The 20,897-nt window shown below is 38.3% G+C and overlaps 3 protein-coding genes and 1 long non-coding RNA gene across 5 annotated transcripts; 3 read left to right on the top strand and 1 right to left on the bottom strand.

The window, feature by feature from the left end:
- The first annotated feature begins 3,571 nt into the window (after window positions 1–3,571).
- LOC148722604 (uncharacterized) lies at window positions 3,572–6,816 on the top strand. Its single transcript, XM_088735031.1, has 3 exons — window positions 3,572–3,770; window positions 5,208–5,431; window positions 5,914–6,816. The coding sequence occupies exons 1-3, from the start codon at window positions 3,716–3,718 to the stop codon at window positions 6,199–6,201; spliced, it is 567 nt and encodes a 188-aa protein (XP_088591157.1). The 5' UTR covers window positions 3,572–3,715; the 3' UTR covers window positions 6,202–6,816.
- Window positions 6,817–7,304: 488 nt separating this feature from the next.
- LOC111332641 (carbohydrate sulfotransferase 12-like) lies at window positions 7,305–10,537 on the top strand. The gene is made up of 3 exons (XM_088735018.1): window positions 7,305–8,295; window positions 9,185–9,225; window positions 9,449–10,537. Exons 1-3 carry the CDS (start codon window positions 8,193–8,195, stop codon window positions 10,325–10,327), a joined length of 1,023 nt encoding a protein of 340 aa, XP_088591144.1. The 5' UTR covers window positions 7,305–8,192; the 3' UTR covers window positions 10,328–10,537.
- A 398-nt stretch (window positions 10,538–10,935) lies between these two features.
- Window positions 10,936–16,369, bottom strand: LOC148722603 (uncharacterized). Its single transcript, XR_015992195.1, has 2 exons — window positions 14,208–16,369; window positions 10,936–13,390 (listed from the first exon to the last, which is right to left on the bottom strand). It is a non-coding gene; the product is annotated as an uncharacterized LOC148722603 (long non-coding RNA).
- On the top strand, window positions 13,370–19,712 carry LOC111332681 (uncharacterized). Of its 2 annotated transcripts, none has more exons than XM_088735035.1 (3): window positions 13,370–13,397; window positions 18,449–18,621; window positions 19,027–19,712. In XM_088735035.1, exons 1-3 carry the CDS (start codon window positions 13,385–13,387, stop codon window positions 19,294–19,296), a joined length of 456 nt encoding a protein of 151 aa, XP_088591161.1. In that variant the 5' UTR covers window positions 13,370–13,384; the 3' UTR covers window positions 19,297–19,712. The 2 variants fall into 2 exon arrangements, with proteins under 2 accessions (XP_088591161.1, XP_022793831.1); XM_022938096.2 differs by lacking the exon at window positions 13,370–13,397 and adding an exon at window positions 16,420–16,578.
- The last annotated feature ends 1,185 nt before the right edge of the window (window positions 19,713–20,897 follow it).

The raw sequence follows: 20,897 nt of genomic DNA, 5'->3' as shown, positions 1-20,897 counted from the left end.
GCGCGCAAGATTGTTGTCGAGAGTGGGGGTAGACACCCGTCTAGTTCGAATGCATTGTTGTATATGCCAAGAAGTAGAGGAGGGCGGGGATTGCGCTCTGTTGAAATGGAGTACAAAGCCACAAAAATCAAGGGTGCAGTCAGACTCCATGGTAATGTAGATCGTGCACTGGGAATGGTACGGGAGTTTGAAGAGCAAGCGGCAAGGATGGGGCGTAGGTCAATTTTTGAAGAAGCGGCTCAGTGCGCGGAGGAGTTGGGGCTGGAGTTGGATTTGGAACACGCGCAAGGGATCAAGAAAGAGGTGCGGAGGTGCCAAATTGAGAAGTTAGAGGATGAGATCAGAAACCAACGATGGCAAGGGCGTCCAGTGACTACTAGGCTGGAAGATGAGAGTTTGAGTGCCGATGGAAGATGAGAGTTTGAGTGCCGATGGGTGTTTCTGGTGGCTCACAGAGTGGAAGAACTGCCCATCACACACAATTGCTGGACTCGTCGAGCTATACGAGCAGTTATTGCCAACACGAGTATACACGAGTCAGAAGACCCACACAAGCGGGGAAGGCGAGGTGAGATGCAGATTACGCGGCAAGGCTCCTTGTTATTATTATTATTGTTACTATTATTATTGTTATTATTATTATTATTATTATAAGCTTTACGTCCCAGTATCCGCTACTATATTAGGATTTAAAGATTTACCGAAAATGTTTAAAAGATTGTTTATAAAGTTCAGAACTTCCATATATTTTTTTAAGTTAGAGACCAAAGGGTTGTGACAGGGAGTGTGCGAAGAGCAATGAACAATTGGGCAACGGCGCTAGTGCTTCCTACTTTGTTTTGTTTTAAGTTGCTGTTATTATATTATGATGCAAGAGCTCGTTTGGAATAATTCTCTTCACAGACAGACTTAGTTGCAAACGTTTTTATTATTTTCTAGCGGTTACCTAAATGAAACTGAAAAACAAAAATAATTCGAACCTTATGTCAGTAAACGACTTTTTTTATTATAGATTGAAACACTACATTTTTAAAATTTTAGAAACAACCTTGTTTTGGGGTTACCTATAACAATTATTATTTAAATATACATATTGTGTTCAATAATGTGGAACAATTACAAACAGGGAGGTCCATTAGCGTTTTGAACAGAGATGGATGAGGAGAGAGCCTCTCATAAGGGGCCGACCATTTCACTTTTGAACGGGGGGTGGGTGATTTCTGGTCATCAAGAAATTTTTTTTCTAGCAATCTGCTGGGCAGGATACTTCTTCCGTTCTAAATGCTCTGCAGGATATTTTTTCAAAATTTTTTTTCTTTCTTACAGCAACGCAAGAGTTTTTTTCTGTTACATTTGGACTGCATGCAGTTTTTTTCTTTCAACAAGCGCATGCAGGAAATTGTTTTTAAAAATCACCCACCTCCCCCCCACTCAAGAGTTAAATGGTCGGCCCCTAACAGAACGTGTAAGCCAAGCACTGTACCTTCCTAATGCTCCGGCCAAACGAGAAATGTTGCGCCTCACAACGAGACGCAACATTGTTGTGTCACCCAACATTTTCTCGTTTGGCCGCCCCGTTACGAGTTGTTGCGACGTGGTGGCACTTGTTAGATAAAGTTTGACGACTGTCAAACTTTCTTCGAAACAAGAGCCAACATTTCCTTTGTTCGTGTCTACAATGCGTGAAATTTTCTCGTTTGGCCAAGTCAACGCAACATGCTGCGCTAACGCATGCGTATCGTACACTCAATTCTCAAACACGTCTTTCAAGATGGCGGCGTACGAGGGCCAAGTCTCTTCTTTATAGCTTCACATACCTCTTGAACTATGTATGATATGGCTGATCTAGAAATTCTAAACTGAAAACTTAGAGATCGATACGTTTCGCCAGTGGCAAGAAATCGTAGAGTCAATGGCAATCGTTCAGCAGGACAAAAAACTTTATGCCCGCCTTGAATTTGTTGAAGCGTAATATCTGACTCTATGTATGTAAGAATGGTCAGAAAATCCTCGTGGGTCATTCGCATCATCTCACGGTAGCCTGAAGTGTCTTCCACGCGGAATTCTTTTACAATATTCTCAAAATATCGCCTCAATATTCTCAAAATAACCGCCTCCCGGTTAGCTCAATTGGTTAGAGCGCCGGACTGTTGTGCGGGAGGTCGAGGTCGATGGTTCGAGCCCCGGCCGGACCAACACTCAAGGTCTTAAAATAACTGAGGAGAATGCGCTACCTTTCTATAATATCAAGAAATGGATAGACATTCTAGTCTTCTCAGATAAGGACGAATAAACCGTAGGTCCCGTCTCCTGCATCATAGTTAGTCCCCTCTACTAACTATGCCTGCATCTATCAATTAGTCAATTTGGTTAGGCAGGGGACGTTAAAGAACCCAGTCACGAGATTACTGTGATGTGGTCTGGCCTGTTTACTGGGAATAGGGGGGAGGGGGCATCTTCAAATAGGTTTCCTTCGATTGTTTGTAAACTGCTGATGCAGTCCGGCCAAAGTCCCCCGAAGAGTGTTGTGATGCGCATTTGATCATATCCACATGTTAATTTTCGCAAAATAAATATTAAATTATTATTATTATTATTGTTATTATTATTATTATTATAAATATCCCTTTTCTCCTCTCCTCTTAATCCACTGCCTAGTCTTCCCGCGTTTGGCAGGCCTCTCGTTTTCATCATCGCTCAAAATATCGAGTAAAACCGTGATTGCTAAACGCTGTAATATAGCATCGTCATCAAAGCAGTTCGCCATCTTGAATTTTGACAAACAAAGCGGTGAATTGTGGGTAATTTTGTGGCCACAATAGACGTCACGCATACGTCACGCATGGATTCACGAAAATGTTGCGTGTTGTTGGATATCGTTTGGCCACCCTCTTCCATAAAAACATGTTGGGCGACCCAACAATGTTGCGTCTTGTTGCGTGGCTCAACATTTCTCGTTTGGCTGGGGCTTAAGTGGTTTACAATCAATCTCTAGGGACACAGGCAACAATGGTAAAAGGAACAAATGCTGGTGGACGAACACAAGGAGCTAATGAGATATCTATTGTTTACTTCCATCTACTATGGCGGCAATGACGTAACGTGCAAACCACTTATTCAAATTTCTCGCAGCGTTCTTGGCAGAATAAAACCTCTTATGATAAGATCCGTTTTAAAACGAGAGTAAAACCCTTGAGATTTTCGTTTGAGGAGGCTGGAACCCCCCCCCCCCCGGCCCTTCGTACTCCCGTCAACCCAACCCCCCTCTCTTCCTGGCGATGTTTTGAAAACTTTGAAAACATCACTACGAGCATAGGTCACGAAATGTACTTGCGTTTATGCGATTTCCGTAACTAATAGTATACAAAGGACAACATTTTTGTTTTTTACCAAGGCTTTGACTTCTCTTGTGAAAGTAAAGGAAAATAAGGTAATAGTTGAGTGGAATCTCCACAAGAGCGGTGTTTTCAATATCGTCTCCTTTGTACTTAATCACTCGGTGTGACCAATTCTGCTTGTCCATTCAGAATATGTAAATTAGAATGTAAATTACCATTCACAGTTCATCCGGGCAACTAAAATTTGTTCCTTTCAGGTTATATTTTAAATTTGGAATATTTCAGCTGATTGCAACTTGCAGCTGGATCATTACACTTTTAGACGAAGAACACTTGCCATAAACTCTGTTCTAAGGTCTCTTCAATAAATCACCAGCATGAATTACTCCATTGCCTTCGTGGTGGCTTTGATGTTTTTCTCTTTCCCAGGAGGTGAGTTCATCCAATGTTATTTACCTGTTTACGCTGTATTAAATCTTACGTCTGTACGCCATCAGCATTGTCGACTCATCCAATTCTCTATGAAAAGAGTATTATAACTTTAATTGAGGATCGCAAGTAGGCACATCTCATTTTACAGCTATGAATGGTTAGTTCAACCGATGGTAGGGAAACGAAAAATATAATGAAACTTGGAAATAATCCCTGCATAACGGATAAACTCCAAATACAGTTCAGCACACGCTGCTGCGGAAATACACGGGATACAACTTCTGCAAATCTCTCTGTAGAGAGCATAGTTTTCTCAGGAAGGCTGTTGTTTAATCAATGCAGAGTTTGATGCTTTAAATCAAAATAACAACATGTATCCTTCGAAAAACAGCTATTCGTAAATTGTGCAATATTGCAACCCTCGTACAGCAGATTTTCCTTAAATTATGCTACGGTGCACTAAACATTCGCAGATATTTTTCTTTCTCTTGAAAAATGCTTTTTGTCGGCGCAAAGGTAATCCTATAGAAGTTGATTTCGTAGTGATAAAAACATTTTAATAATTTTAGCGACACCACGTTCATGTTCATTTTCATCACCAAAAAAGGAAATTGTGATAAATAAGAAGATTCACCGCACATGTTGTCATGCCACATGAAGTCCACCAATCAAATATCAATAATTTCACGCCAGGTTGATCACACGATTTCAGTAAGGCATGAGCGTGGATAGGCAGCTGTTACCCAAACATAAAAGAACGTACACGGACAAAAATAAGAATATTTCATTATTTCTAATGTTTTCGAAACCCCCTAAAGAAAATTATTTACTTCGTTCTCAACAGTATTCCTAGCTTACAAAAATGAAGCACATTGAAAGCTTTTTGAGCGCGCTTAAATTTGATTGGACTTCTCACTGATGATAAACTTCAATTACAACGAAGTTATTTTCATTTTTATCGTTATTTATTTTAAACATGGTCCTTTACATCTCGTGTGTGCAAATATTTGAAATTTGTCAGCCGTAAATATATTGTTCACGTAGGGAGATTTGTATTTATAAACATTTTCAGCTTTTATGTTTCAACATACATAAATGCTTGCGAAGAATGAGACAATTAAAAAGATTTTTAGCACCAATCAACAAGTTTTTCTATTATGATTCATTTGAAATCCGCAACTGTATACATATTGAAATTTTTAGTGGGGAAAAGAATATTTGCATCATGTCATCATGTTCTGTAAAAATTCTAATTCAATCGAGATTTGTCTTGTGCAGGTACAAATTACTTGTCACTTTGCTAGATATGTTTGAGGGAGGCATTACTATGTTCGAAATTTTGAAACAGTTTCAGCACTTCGACCCTTTTTCTCCCCCTTCTCTGGAAAATCCTGCCGGACTTTATCCTAACCATCACGCTTTCAAATCCCCTTTCAGTCTCGGGGATAACTTGCAAGTTTTGCATACCAGATGAGAAGATTCCTAAAACGTGCGATAAAGTGTCCGAACAGGTAGAAGTAAACTGTGACACTCAGCCTCCACCAGAGAATCTGACTCAGCTATGGGAAAACCGGACGTATGATACATGCTATACAGCCCAGATTGAAGCACTCGCCTTGGGAGCAACCATCAAAACTTATGTATTTGGCTGTGGTGTCAAGGTAAAATTAAGATAACTGGTAATTCGATGAACCTGAAGTCAGATAGTTGGCGCCAAAAAAGGAATATCTTATTAGACATTATGACGTGGTTGTGTTCTACGAATGCAAACCTAGCGTTGTCCCCTTGCTGTATTTTCCCAGCACGAGGCAAATGCAAAGAAAGAGCCCTACTTCACTACGGATTTTTTGGCTCTGTTACCTTGTGAGAGGTTTTACTAAAACGGTAGAAAATAACTCAACCCGTTGTCAACACTAGCGTTGACGATATTATTTTCTGAGTTACGACAATCTCAGTGTGTTAGTTTTTCTCCCTAACAAACCTCTAGAGGAAAAGTCTTAATAGGGTAATGGCTATCACGCCTGGCGGCTAAATGTTTTGTCCTTTTCACCGCCAACGTTTAACCTCATTGAGACTGTCCCAGAAGCAGTCACTTGCTTTTCTCCAGGGATTGTGATGTATTAAATACTGCTCTTTTTTTCAGGTGAATTCCACCGGTGCCTCGGTTGTGAACTGCTCACTTACTCAACAATACGTTTGTACAGACGCTAAAGCAAAGGCAGCGAAATTAGCGCAGATCAAATCCTGCAGCGTAGAGTGCTGCGACACGGAAGCATGTAATACTCTTCCCACCACCACCCCTCCCACAACTACGGCCACACCCACAACTAAGGCCACACCTACAACTACAGGCGGCACAGGCCAAGTACGATCGTCCCGATTTGGGTTACTTTCCGTATTTCTTATCTTCCTTATGAAAAGTCTCTCTTAATCTAACTGTTTCTCTGAACTCATCAATTGATAGTTTTGAAGTGTGAGTGTTACTCCATAGTTCTATAGCACAACCAGTATATCAGTGTTCGGCTAAAAAGTCCTGGAATATATGTTAATTTTGTGTGATCATGCTGTTATGAACTGTTTATTAGAAAGCAAAAACTCTCAACTCTGATATTGTAGACAACTTTCAAGATCTGTTATACGACACCACCATCTCTTACAGGCGGTAACTGCCTTAGGACAAACTATTCCAAGAAATAAGTATGAAAGTTCGTTTCGTTTGTTTGTTTTCTCTTTTACATCCTAGAATTGACTGATGAATTGATTGATCGATCAAATTGATTAATTGATTGATTAACTGATTATCAAGTAATTGATTAACTGTTTGATCAATTGATTGATTGATTAATCGATCGATCGATTGATTGATGGCCTCGCTCATTAATTAATTGAATGGTGGATGGATATGTTGTTAAACAAAGGCCTATTTCACTGTAAGTCGTATCGTATCTTTTGACTTTAGATACATTATGACAAAAAGATAAAACATAGTATAACGATAAGTATACTAGGCAGCTGGAAAAATAAACTTGCACTTATTGTAGCGACATTTGCACCCTGGAAGTGTGAATCTGCATTTATAGGTTTCTTTGTTTCGTTGTCAAGATTACTGAGTTATATCTACAATATTTTTATTTTTTCATCTTTACAGCCAACATGTTTTCAATTTTGTTGCAGTTTTTTTTTGACAACGTTGAAGGACACTTTACTTTTTCTACTTACACAGGGCTGGCCATGATAACTCTAAATAGATAAATCCTAAGTTGAGCTTTTAATGCCTCCTGGTGTAGAAAGGGAAGCTGAATTAATTCTCTCGATTCCAATAAAGCCAACAAAAAAGTTGAAATTGAATAAATGCGGTCTGATACTGGGCAGTTTATAATAACAAACGATTTGTAGTTTCTTGTGGACGCATATATGGTTAAAATCATGTTGAGTACCAGAAACGAATGGAAGCACGTACATAATAATGAGAAGAAAAAAATATAAAACTTTGCCAAGCGTTTCCCAGCCATCTCACTGGGGGACGGGGCCATCTCACTGGGGGGCGGGGCCATCTCAGTGGGGGGGGGGGGAGGAAGTTCTAAATTGCCTCTACATAAACGAGTCCTATCTATACCTTTCATGCCAACCTAATTGCATGGACAGGTTATATCTGCCATATGTCCGGGCATGCCCAAGCGTGTTCATCATCGACCTACCTGGACAACTACTTAATCCCTAAAGAGGACCCGCAATTTTGAGCTTGATTGTGGAAGGGGTGAGAATTTATTCTTACAGCTACATCATACCCAACCGCAGAGTTAAGAAGTTGGTTTGAAAATCACTTTTTGGAAATTCTATATATCGCCATATTTGTGCAATTTCCAATTAGCAACTTGTCTCCCAGATAACTAATTTTTTACGGCCATTTTTTTCCAAGAGACTCTCATAAAATACTTCAACATTTTACAGCTTACCCCTCTTGTTTATCCAGTTCTATTTTGTGTGCAATCAGTTGACGCAAAGTAGCGAGACCTTTGTGAGCAAACAGCTCATGTATATTCTGGTAATAATTATCCTAAATGATAACAGCGTCTGTAGCTTAACATGTCAATAGCTTATCTGTGCAGATTATGGTGAAATCAATCAATGAACCACACGTAAGCGGTTGTTTGACGGAATAAAAAAGCGTGTGTAAACAGCTTTTGATGAAAAATTGAATTCAACCTTTTTTTGTCAGGGAAGATGGTGTTTTTTAATTTGTAGTTTGGGAATAAATTGCGTCGGTTGCCAGGCTACAAGATGGCTTTTGGTGGCAATTCTACTAAAAATCTGATAATGCAAATCAAAATCAACTGCCTGAGACAAAGTTTCTTCACAGGGATCTAGAATCTGAACTCACAGAAAACACCGCTTTGAGCTCTTGTCTCATTGATTTCTCTCATGAAGTCGAAAATAGTCTTTGCCTTGCTCCTCGTACTTATTCTAACTTTAGTATTCTATTGGAGTTCTCTGATGATCTTCGATCGTAGAGGAGGACAGTTTGGTAAGAATAAACTTTGCTAATCTTGAACAGTCTTTGTGTACTAGAAAAAATTAGATGTCAAAGAATTAGAAGCCATTTTGTAGCCTATAACTCTGCGTTTAAGTTTTTGTCTTTTGCTAGTCAAGAAAACATATTGGTTTACTGTTAGGAAAATGCTAATAAAAGGGGAAACACCACTGACATCTACGAAGATACAATCGGGAGGGCCGAAGTTGCTGCCTTCTACTTAGTCTGAACGTGTTCTCATGGAGTGGATCATTTTGAACTTTGTTTCTTTTATCTCCTATTTTTTCTTCAACCACTCCAGCCGCTCGAGCACAAATTTTCTTTACAATGAGCAGATACTATTCTCATAAAAATAGATACAAACTCCCCGCAATGACCGCACAAAAGAGTAGCTTCTGTTGTTGAGCTTTCAAAAGGGTCTCAATGGGTTGATGGCTGCAACGGTTAACGGTTAAAATTTTCGCCATTTTACGGCTAACGATTAATTTCTTTCTTTTGCGTTTACAGAGAAAATTTTCCAGTTGACTTTGTTTTTCGTCTTGAAGTTAAAATTTTGACAATTTCTACGCCTAACGGTCAATTTGTTTTGCCGTTTTACGACTAACGGTTAATTCCTTTGAGATCCTCTTTCAACACTCAAAATAAAAGGAGAGATAATTGAGAACTATGAATATCCTTGTACAAAGTTAGGCTCGTAAAACCTTGATCCATTTTTGATGCGGCGATGATGACAATGATATTCACAACTTGCGGAGTTCAATTCTTCTATGTCAACTTTATTTATTCAAAGTATCAGGTCTGTCTCATATCATTGAGTCCCTTTGAGAACCAAAACATTAAAGACGTGTGCGACTACTCATGAAAAATTCTTTTTCACTTCCAGTCAATACATCCCGGATAGTATCAGTTGCTAGGGGATTCAAGGTAGGTGGTTCGTCTCGAAAATGGTTGTAGAAGATATTTTTGTCTTTAAGGCGCTTAATGTCAACTCCCTAATTTGGTTTTCATCAATGGGTTGCCGTGGTCAATAGCTACGAACCCACTTTATGATATGATATGATATGATATAATAGCTAGCCATCGACAAACAATGTTTTAGTCTCAGATTTAAAAAAAAATCAATGCAGGTAGGTTTATCCCATTGCAGGAAGCGCTCGACGGGTCGAAATCAACACCACGAACGCTCCAAGACACTCAGGAAGCTAGGAAACGATCAATAATAAACTACTGCCTCAAACATCCACACAACAGAAGACTAACCGACCGGGAACTTACATTTGTGATTGTGGATGATGTACATAAAATTATTTTCTGTTCCGTTCCGAAAGTAGCTTCTTCGACGTGGAAAAGAGTGTTGGCGGATCTTCAAGAACTCAGACAAGGAATATATGTTCACCGACCAAGCTTATGGCGTCGCCTTGGCGAGTACAGTGAGGAAGGACAGTCACATCGACTTAAGAACTATTTCAAGTTTATTTTTGTTCGAGAGCCACTGTATCGGATCCTTTCCGCTTACAAGGACAAATTCATCGGGAAGAATCGTGTCTTTAGTAAAAACATTCGAAAAATGATCATAAATAGCCTTCGTTCCGGGGATTCTGGGAAATATGGACAGGTTATGGAGGGGTTTTCCCGGAATACAGCATTTGATAAAGATGCTAATGTTAGTTTTCCTGAGTTCGTCAGGTATTACTCCGAGGACATACCACGCAACCCACACTGGCGGCAATTTAAAGACCTGTGCCATCCGTGTTTCATTAATTACGATGTCATTGGTAACTTTGAAACTTTGGCAGAAGACGCTGCACTTGTGTTAAAAATGGCGGGAATTGACGACCGCGTTAATTTCCCGCCAATGCACAACGCCACTGGTTCGCATGATATGGAACATTATTATTCCCAAGTTCCCCCTGAAGACGTAGTAAGGCTTGCCGAGTTATATCGAAATGACTATGAACTTTTCGGTTATGAATTTCTTGGTCCTGTAAAGCATTTACTAAATCGGTCTTCGAATATCGGTGTTTGAGCGTGCCTTAGAGTAAATATACTTAATTCAACATTGGAAAACTTCGTTTCAGTCACAGTTTCAGTCAAAATTCTAAATCGTATCATTGGCTGTGATAAATAGCTGGTGTGCCAAGACTGAACTGAACTTCATTTCTGGTTTTGTTCAAGGGACCAGTCGTTGGTATATTTATAGTAGCTATGACAATGATAATAAAAACTGCGTAAGAGATCTTTTACGTCTCTCTTCCTACAAGTTTGTGGGAAATGAGTCGATAGGGCCTTGACTAACAAACTTACTCAAAACCAAACCCTAAGAAAATTATAAAAAGAGAAAACCGAACTATACATAAACTAAATAAACAATTTGGCATGTGTTTTGTAAGTCAATGTTGTGCGCATTTTGTAAAATGTGAAAGCACTAATGTCGATGATATTTTTACGGTGCTTCATTTCAAGAAATGATTTATTGTCTGCCAGATCAGGGTAGTGGGTGCTTCTTGTTGATCACTAAAAATACTAGCTTTTAATTTAGAGTTAATTGATTTCCAGATCGCTGTTTGATAGCTTTTTAAAACCCTAGAAAAATGAGTTATTCGGCTCAGCCGATATTAGCTAAGTCTTTTCGAATTCCATGCTTTAATATTTATTTAATATTTATTTCAAGGGCTACAAATTAAAATATTGTATTGATATAAAATACAAGCACATATTGTGAAGCAAGCAAATGCAACAGGTATGTTAGTCAAATAAATCGATAAATTTTAAAAAACAAAAGTACAGGTTTATCTCCTAAATAACTATACACCTTTGCCTGTATACCATTATACATGTATAGACCTGTGACGGTCGTCTATTGCAAAAGGTAGACCTGATGCGATACCGAACTCCACAAATCAAAAATCCACAACTACTTCACAAATCCACAACTACTTCACAAATCCACATCTACTTCACAAATCCACAACTATTTCACAAATCCACAACTACTTCACAAATCCGCAACTACGTCATAAATCCACAACTACTTCACAAATCCGCAACCCTCAACAATAGGGATGAATAACGGAAGAACTTGTTCAAGTAAAGGTCGGTTGTTATACTTAATTTTCACCGGTTCAGATTTCAATTTTTTTTTTCATTTGTGCTGAAGCCAGACGAAAGCATTTCATGACTTTGAAAGACTGAACAATATTTTGGGAGTTGTGAATGGACAACTTCCAACGGATGTAACAATATCAAATTAAAAAAATCAGTCTTCGGCTCGAAATCAGTGATGTTACCCTCCACGTACCAAGTGTATGTATCCCTAATGTCTCATCACCCAGGTTTATGAAAAGTTTTGGCAGTAAATTAAAAAATTTTAAATAATTTAAGGAGTAAATCGGCACACATTTGACTGAACGACTGTGAATATTTGAATATCATATATTTGGTACTGCGAAGATTACGCCCGCCTTCATACGGTGAACTCGTTTTCGACACGTATACGTACTTCCCCAGCTAGATTATGTGACAGTTTGAAGTCGACTCTTGAGCCAACGCTCTGGGGCCGGTCGAGAAAAGGGCTTAGATAAATCAATTTCACTGAAAACACTCGGCCGGAACATTTTCAAAATTTAACATTGTTCTGTTAAATATTGTGCGATAGATTATTATCTCTTGCAAAAAAGCATTACATTTTGCGTATTTGAACCTCTCAAAACACTCCCTTCGTTTGTATCAAATTCCACAAAGTTTTGAAATCACAAAAATTGCAAAAATTAGTACTTGCGAATATCAAATAAATAAACAATATGTGATGTTATTAATAGAAAGCCCAACTATCTTAATTATGGCCGACTCTCAAGCATATCTGACCTGTGAACTTCGAAGCGCACGTTACCGAAATTTGATGTGAAATAGTCAAGAAGACAGGATTGATTGGAGACACTTAGAAGAAACATAACATTTAGGAAAACATTTATGAAAATAAGGCTCTTTAAAAGAATCAACTCGCACTGGACTCTATATCAATATGACATGGAACAGTTCTGTGATTTCTCATCAACTTGCACTGTTCCAAAGTTCACCTGCCCTGCACGAGGTAAACTTCAAGGAGCTGATAGATTGTTTTTAGGTGGCTTCGTTTTCGTCTAAAAAACTCACGACAGTCCTTACCACAGACTTAGATCACGAGCAGCACTGTCGTAACCACATTCTTATTGAAAGTCATCCTGACTCGATGTTTCTTTCTCTTTCTCTCCCTTTGGGTTCGGTCGTATATGAAAATAACTTTGAAACAAAGGCAAAAAAAATTCTCACACTCATTAATTATTCGTGAAGCTCTTACCCAACCAGAGCATCTTATTCTGGTCAGGTGGATGGATTTAGAAACCCAATGAAAAACGAGTTGAAAACACGTACGTGTTTGAAACGATTTCAAACACGGATGCAAATTTTCTTAATCTGCATATTGACAAAGCAAGAAAAACACGTGGCGATAAACAACTTTATTGACAACAAATGATAATTACAGATAATGTTCTCTATCGAGACATTTACAACAAGTTTACGTATATGAGAACGATCCTTCGCAGTAAAGCACTAGTGAAAATCAGACCTGAAAAAAATTTCAGGCCTGTACGGGATTCGAACCACTGACCTCTGCGATACTAGTGCAGCGCTCTACCAATTGAGCTAACAAGCCAACTGGGAGCAGGCCATCAAATTAATTAAACAACAAGTTTAGTTATTTAGTGACATTGAAAGTCACACTGCAGTTATTGAAGTCCTCAAATGATAAGAAAGAAGAACTCTCGTTTCCTAAATTACAATTCAACTCTTTTTCCTTAATTACAACGGTCTCTTGCTCCGAGTCAACCTAGCCTGTAGACGGCTTTGGACCCAAAATAGAACTAACGTATGAAATAACTCTTCAAAAATACGAGCCGCTCATTTTTTTTTTTTTTTTTTTTTTGTATTGCGTCGACTTTGGAACTGCATTAACGACACACTTTTCCTCGTCCTCAAAGGTTTCCGGTTGTCGAAAACGATATTCTGTCATCTTCGAAAGCACCGTACTTGCTCGATACTCACAATGCAACTAGAAGGTAACAACGTGAAATGCACATACAAATGAAATTCAGTATTATCAGTAGCCAGCATACAGCAAGTAGGTGACAAATTCACGTTCCGCTCACCAGAAACAATACGTCAATTGAGAAAACTTATTCAAATGATAATTTAAACTAATTTTCTTTTGTTGGAGAAGTAATTTCAAAAACTCGTGCTTCGTGTTTCATCGGGGTTTCCAAACACTCGAAAACAATAAAAGCACTGGGCCTACGGCCTCGTGCTTTCATCAGTTTTCTCGTGTTTGGAAACCCCGATGAAACACTCGCACTCGTTTTTGAAATATCACTTGAAACACGGAAAGCATTGAAACACAACATGATCCGTGACGAGTTTTATTACTTTTGCGGGTCATTATGATTACATCAGCCACGTTTTTCATATCAATCTAGTTCCGTTAAAAACGGTCGCTTAGGCTAGATGATCACGCTTCTTCGCGTAATATGCCTTTATCAAGTCTGTAAAATTTCTTTATGAGACGTTTTCTATTGATAGAATAAGATGTCATTATGACTGCATCAGCCACGTTTTTCATATCAATCTAGTTCCGTTAAAAACGGTCGCTTAGGCTAGATGATCACGCGTCTTCGCGTAAGATGCCTTTATCGAGTCTGTAAAATTCTTTATGAGACCTTTTCTATTGATAAAATAAGATGTGGCTCCCATGTTTGGGAAGATGCGGGCAAGTTCATTATGTAAAATGTAAAATATGCAAACTAGGCCTGAAGAACTCATGTGTTTCAGTGAACTTTCGTGATCAGAGGAAGTGGTCAGAAATATAGCTGTACCTTTAAACTGAAATATTGTAGGTGCAGCAAGATATCTGATTTGAAATACATGTAGGAAATTTCTCGAACGAAAGAGCTCCAGCGTAGCTCTTTGCGAGTTGTTGTCCACCCGAACATAAAGTTGGCCAATGGACCGTGATTGAGAAAGTAAACAACATAAAATGAATCACCAGGGAGGCCTTGTTCTTTCTTTCAACAGTATTTTCCTAATCTGTTGTCGAGATGTGTTTTCTTAGCAATCACAATTATGCTGTTTGTTTTCCTCGAGGTTTTTAATTCAAAATCTCTGAATCTTATTTTGCAGTTTCAATCAACACTCATACCTAAATAATTTGCAATCAATATAAATGGTTTAGTAATAAAACCCTTTTATTGAGACCAGTAGATCATTTCTCCTTACAATGTGAACACACTGCCAAACATGCGCGTGAAGAGAATATTGATTTTACGTAGAATTCTTTGAGCTAAAATCATAAGATACTTTAAACAGAAAGTAAGGTTCTAATTGCAGATAGCAATACTCTAATATTGAGAACTTAAAAGTTAAAGAATTTTTGGAAAGTTGAGTGCCGTTTGGTTAATCTTCTGTTTAAATAAGCAACTTAATATGAACTGTTTAAATTCAACGTACATCTTTAAATTAATCTTGGTGTAGTATTGAAGCAGAAGTAACCAAAAGAGGAATTTAACATTAATTAAGAGAGCAGAAATTAGTCTAGCCTCCAGCTCTCGACATATCGGTATGAGAGAGAATCCATAAAGCTTCAATATCGATATTCAAACTAAGCGACAAGAAAAGAGCTTTCTCTCTCTCTTTTATGCGACCTCCACAACAAAGTGGAAATATTTGGACTTGTTTCGAATTTGAGATCCAATTCAAGTTGGAATTCTTAATTAAAGCAAAGATTAGAAAGAGTAAGTGAAGTCACGACAATATTTTGCCCTTTGGCGTTTGCAAATAAACTGACTATTAATCTCTCTTTGGACAACTTGACCAAACATTTGTTACGAATGCGAAAGTGAAAGCACAAATAAATTTTAGTATTGCTATTTCCAGTTTAAAGTAGTTCCCATTCTTTGTATTATCAACATTTTAGCCTATATTATCGAAATTACAGATTTCGGCTCCCGTGACTACAGACGTTAATAAACTAAACTGACTATCAATCTCTCTTTGAATAACTTGAACTAACGTTTGTAACGAATGCGAGAGTGAAAGCACAAAGAAATTCAGTTTAGTATTGGTATTTTCAGTATATAGTGGTTCCCATTTTTGTATTTACAACATTTCAGCCCAGGCTATATGATTAAAATTACAGATTTTGGCTTCCGTGACTACAGGCGTTAGAATGCTCGATGTGTTATTGGACTCATGTTTAGCAGGCACCCCCTTAACTTTTACTTGCTGATATTTTGCACTTTTAATTTACCAACGGTCACCTTCACAAAAGGGGTTCAAAGTTCTTTACACTGATATGCAAAAACTGTCTTTGTTTGCATTCGATAGAGCCGGCTGCGTTGTAACCCAAAATTGAAAAATTCATCTGTTTCATACATACAGTAAATTTTGCAGCTTCACGTGAACTTTCTCTTAATCCGAATGTAAAAGATCTTCCCTAAAATGAGATATTGCCATCCACCAACATGAATTCTCCGTTGTTTTGCACGTTTTTACGTTTCCTTGGTAATTTCACTAACGGGGTTCAATTGTAATTGAATTTGTTTTTTGCCATGAAATATCCATGCCCTCTTTGCATGGGAGTTCTGCAGTGAAGAAGCGGCGGTAACGTCACAAATTCAACAGGCACCGACCTGTTCTGAGTCGTTTACAATGATCACAGCCATATCGTCACCGAGGTGTAATTAACAAACGATTAATACGTGTCCAAAGTAACGGATTAAATCCGAAGTGTCCCTAGCGAGCGCTTTTATGCAAAATATAGCTTTAGGGACTGCCATTACGAAAATATAGCTTTCCTGACTGCCATTACGAAAGGGATTAAATGTTTGAAAAAAAACGACACACTAAATATTAAATCAAGCGCACGGGTATTTTTTTATTCATTTAGCTATGGGTTATGCAGTGATGGTTTCAGCTTCTGTCAATTATGAGGAGAGCTTCAATGATATTCGCTGTCAATCCAAAACCTGCTGCGGTCGAGTGCCTTATTTATAGTAATAGGCGTTGTTGATTCGTCAATATAGTTCAAGTATATTAGCATACAGTCGGCACTCCTGAGAAGCAAATTCAGTCCCTACAAATTCAAGGCGCTGCCTCGAGTCGGTTTGAACCAGTCGCTCAAGCTTTCAAACAGGATGAATAAGATCATATTTGTCGTTGCTACCCTCGCCATTTGCGCATTACCTGGTGGTAAGTGATCTAAATTTGTTACATTCTGGTTAATTTTCACTTTCCTCTTTGAAAAAATCAAAATTTGATGAAACAGCTGATTGAGCGGTCTCTTGAGCGCAAAATTGAGAAAGTGGAGCGTAATTTTCTTCTTCGTGTCTTTGTGACTTAATTACCTTCATATTGTATTGTTTTTTCATCCTTTTTAGTTCTCTCAATCGAGTTTCTGTCAGTCTTTTGTAGCCCAAAAAACAAAGTTTCACTTTCATGCGTCACACATAGAACGTATCCTCAATTACCATGATTTGAAAAGTTGCACTTTGGTTTTATGAAATACCCCGCTCCAAGGCAAAGAAGGCATCATTTCATTCTATTATTTTACTTAAAACATTTCGTCTTGATGACTTTGAAATTTGGCCTGGAGGTGCAATCATTGCATAGAGGGCTCACTAAATTCATGGCTAGAAGTGTGTCGTTTGATAAATATTCTTGTAAATAAACCGATGGGAATCGGTTATCTCCCGCTCTCGATGGTTAATTACCATTATACACCTTGTGTGCGGATTCATTTTCTGCTCTCTACAAACCTGAGCATTTGGCACTGACCACGCGTTGTTTATCGCTTGTTTAAATGGGGGCACTCTCTTTAGGGAAATTATTCCACGAGTCTCACGCGTTTTAAGATAACATAACAGCATAAACGGGTTAATTTCATAAAATACTTTTACCTTTAGTGAGAAACAGTCACATGCGAGTTTTCAGGTGTTACATAGAAGATGAATTCAATTCAAATAGGGTAAAATATAACGAATAAACAAGTGTTTTATGATGACTAGAATTGTTTCGGACGAGTAATAAAACTTCTATACAAAGTTTCAAAATCCATTACATTAAATATGAAGAAAGACAAAATAGAAATCCTTTCATGGAACTTTAGAGAAAATGTGATTCAGATAGACCTGACAGGTTTAATTTTCTTATTCCTTTAAAGATGGCACTAGTCTAGTTCTGTTCGGTATTGAGTTCCATAATTTCGGTTCAATGTACCTCGCCGTGAGTCGACGTGTTCGTCTTCGGCAGCTGTAAGATATCAGTTCCTCTCAGGTTTTATTTATTTTTCTCTGTGTTCAAAATTTCGCCAATACTTTTCAGTGTGTGTCTTGAAGAAATGTCTCGACTGGTAGCATCGGTCATTTTTTCGCTACCTTTCGATGATCAGTTCAAAGCACCTCAGCGAAAACAATTATTCCCACAATTCTGTGGACAAGCCCGGTTGGTTCTACTCGCGCGAAATTTTCAGCGAATGCAAGTCCAAACAAGCCTGAAAACTCGACTCAACTGTTTTAAGCCAGCAGGTGTTTCTTGTCCTTCAGTTGAGAGTTGTGGAACAACTTAGACCAAGGTTTTCTTTGGTCCATTTTTAAGAAAAATTGTTTCCGACGAGTAACTAAATGTCGTGATATTGGCGTGGATTCTCTCATAGAAATTTTGAAAGTTGTTTTTAATGACTGCCTTATTCTATTGTTTGTTGTTTCCTGTTTGTCTCTCTTATATACAACCTGTGAAATAACTCTAGAAATTAGCGCTACTCTTCAAATTATATCCCGATCATGCAGAACACCTGTTTTCCAAGATAATATTTTAAAATTGAGGGAGAGATGAAAGGTCCGATCCTATCATTCATGGGAATTAAAGAGTTCCTGTGAGACTGTAAAAATGCCGATAATGCATTGTTCTTCTTTTGTGCACGAGACAATCTTGAAGAAATAACTTAACTTGATTTGAAGAGAAAAACGTTTTTAAAAGTTCTCAAAATCGATCCAAATCAATTTTGCAATTAATGGCAAGTCCTTAACTGAAATCATAACTGATATTTTTATCCTCTTCTTAGCATTTGGGTTAATGTGTTACAACTGCACAAACATGGCGCCCTATGACACTCCACATAAAACATGCATGAATGAAAGTGCTTACATGCCCGTAAACTGCACTGATCAAGCAACACATTGCGGCCAGGTTATGCTCATGGTGAATGACGTAATGGTTTATTCCGCGGGATGTGTTGTAAGTACAAGAACTTGTGTTAACTGTTGTGGTATTTGTTTGCTTTCAGCTTCTTCCATTTATTAACCTATTTCCACTGGTTAGATTCTACCCATGAATATCGTTGCTTTTTTAATTTAAAGGCTCTCCTACCTACATAACTGAATAACTTTATGAAATACACTTTCACGGGAAGGCTTTTCCATGAAAACGGGAGATTGATCTGTATGTAAATGCTTAAAGTACGTCTTAAGTACATCTTATTTGGAATATTATTTACACTAAGAAACAAAAATATAGATTAGGAAAGGCGTCAACGCTAAAAATGACACAATTGAAATAATAAAAGACAGTGCTTAGTAAATCAAAGGAATACTTACTCACTACACCTTGTGTTCAGACTCTTCATGTCTTTTCTTTCTTCAGGCTCCTATGGTGAACTGTTCTACATACAACATGAGCACATGTGCTACAGTTCTAGCGGAAGGCGGCGCCGCCATAAAGAGCTGTACAACAGAGTGCTGTAATACCGACAATTGCAATATGCCAACATTCCCCACGGACGCACCATCCACGACTGCAACAACTACAGGTGACACTGAGACAACTCCCACCTCTGGAATTGAGTTCTTTGAACCTAAGGTCATCGCTTTGCTGGCCGCCTACCTTTTAGCTCTATACTTTGGGAAGCAATAAAGTCATGAAGTCACTTTAAGCAACAACTTGCCGAGAGACATCAGCTTCACAAGCTACTTCTAAAATGTTAAAGCACATTTTTCATTTTCCTCATCGAGCTTTAAGTACTTTTTTGAACTATAAGGGTTTTGTATGTTCGTGTTGCGCAATTTTTTATTGCTTATATTAGACAATGGGGAGTGGATGTAGTTAGATGAGTGTGAATATCTCTTTTGAATTTGATATGAATGCAAATCATGATTAGACCTTCGGGATATCACTTGCACGGTGTTTAACCAATGAACGCTTAAATAGCCAAGCACCTCATAAGTTTTTTCATTTTCTGTACTTAGGCTTTTGCTTTCAGATGGAAAATAACATAAAATGTTTATAAACATTTACTTGGAGACAGTAAAGCATGTTACTCCTTGCATTTATTTTGGAGTGTTGTTTGTTTTGGTGATACGAGAGCCTTCCTGTTATTAAGAAAACAGTCCATGGTAACTCGCCATCTATATTTCCATCCATTGCCCATAAGAACTCCTCGTTTGGTAACCTATTAAAACCCACGGCTAACATCATAACCCAATAATATAATGCCTTGCTACTATCACATAGACGCTCTACAAGGGGACAGAGGGCTCAGTAAGATCCTAGGCTTTCAAATGGGGGGGGGGGGGGCGCGAACCAGTGGAGGATTACATTGAAATTAAACTTATTTATTTGTTGAATTGTCACCTTTAGTTTACTAAATAAGATACGCAGGTTAATTGTTTCTTGAAATACTGTCTCATTTCAAGTGGAAACTACGCAGACTTTCAAATATATTACATTTTGTACAGAATTGCCACCTAGCTAAAATGGAATAGAGCGCATTTCCATTCAGTTTTGTAAAACGAAAGTCATCACACTGCAACAGAAAATCAGAGGAAGGGGAAATATCACGTGGAGCCGATGAGAACTCATCGTTTGAAACAGGCAAACTGCATAAAGCGCGCCAGTACCAGTTCCACGGTCGCGATCATTTGTTTTAATTTGAGCCTCTCAAATAGGAAGGCTTTTGGTTTATCGTACGTCTTTGCTGGATTTAACGCCGGCAGGTGAATTAGGAGTCTGCATTTTAACTATGATCAATCTTCTACAGACCTCTGGGACAGATTTCATCACGTAGATTTCATTAGTTTGATCATTACAAGGCTGTCACAACGGCTAAGGGGAACTTCTAATTGGCCAATATTTCGACTTGTGTCACTAGTCTTCTTTGGGGCTGGTGTTATATTTTCTTTAAGATAGAGCTTTGAAAATTTGGTCTCGAGATGAAAGGGCGATAGAGAACTTTCTTTTGCCACGTGCAATGTAGAACAGTTTAGGGATCCAGACGACATCGCTCATTGGAGGATAGAGCATATTCCAATTGTGTCGTAAAAACCAAAGTAATCACACTGGCCAATCATAAAACCGGAAAACATCACAAAAGGCCCATGAAAACTCATAGCAAAAACAAGAAAACTCCCTCCAAACACAAGCAAACTTCCTCAAGTGCGGGAATACACAAGTGGCGAAGTGCTGATTGGTTTTAGTTTTGCATCTAAACGGTCGAAAGAATGGCACGAGTTTTCTAG

The sequence above is a fragment of the Stylophora pistillata genome, chromosome 10 (genome assembly GCF_964205215.1).
Source record: "Stylophora pistillata chromosome 10, jaStyPist1.2, whole genome shotgun sequence".
Lineage (NCBI taxonomy): Eukaryota > Metazoa > Cnidaria > Anthozoa > Scleractinia > Pocilloporidae > Stylophora > Stylophora pistillata.
This window is presented reverse-complemented; position numbering and strand designations above follow the sequence as displayed.

Excerpts from the sequence above, each read along its gene's own strand:
- LOC111332641 (XM_088735018.1), top strand. The coding sequence starts at position 8,193 with ATGAAGTCGAAAATAGTCTTTGCCTTGCTCCTCGTACTTATTCTAACT. Across the intron at positions 8,296-9,184 it reads TCGTAGAGGAGGACAGTTTG|TCAATACATCCCGGATAGTA; the intron begins GTAAGAATAAAC and ends TTTCACTTCCAG. Across the intron at positions 9,226-9,448 it reads CAGTTGCTAGGGGATTCAAG|GAAGCGCTCGACGGGTCGAA; the intron begins GTAGGTGGTTCG and ends ATCCCATTGCAG.
- LOC148722604 (XM_088735031.1), top strand. The coding sequence starts at position 3,716 with ATGAATTACTCCATTGCCTTCGTGGTGGCTTTGATGTTTTTCTCTTTC. Across the intron at positions 3,771-5,207 it reads GTTTTTCTCTTTCCCAGGAG|TCTCGGGGATAACTTGCAAG; the intron begins GTGAGTTCATCC and ends ATCCCCTTTCAG. Across the intron at positions 5,432-5,913 it reads TATTTGGCTGTGGTGTCAAG|GTGAATTCCACCGGTGCCTC; the intron begins GTAAAATTAAGA and ends TCTTTTTTTCAG.
- LOC111332681 (XM_022938096.2), top strand. The coding sequence starts at position 16,524 with ATGAATAAGATCATATTTGTCGTTGCTACCCTCGCCATTTGCGCATTA. Across the intron at positions 16,579-18,448 it reads CATTTGCGCATTACCTGGTG|CATTTGGGTTAATGTGTTAC; the intron begins GTAAGTGATCTA and ends TCCTCTTCTTAG. Across the intron at positions 18,622-19,026 it reads TTTATTCCGCGGGATGTGTT|GCTCCTATGGTGAACTGTTC; the intron begins GTAAGTACAAGA and ends TTCTTTCTTCAG.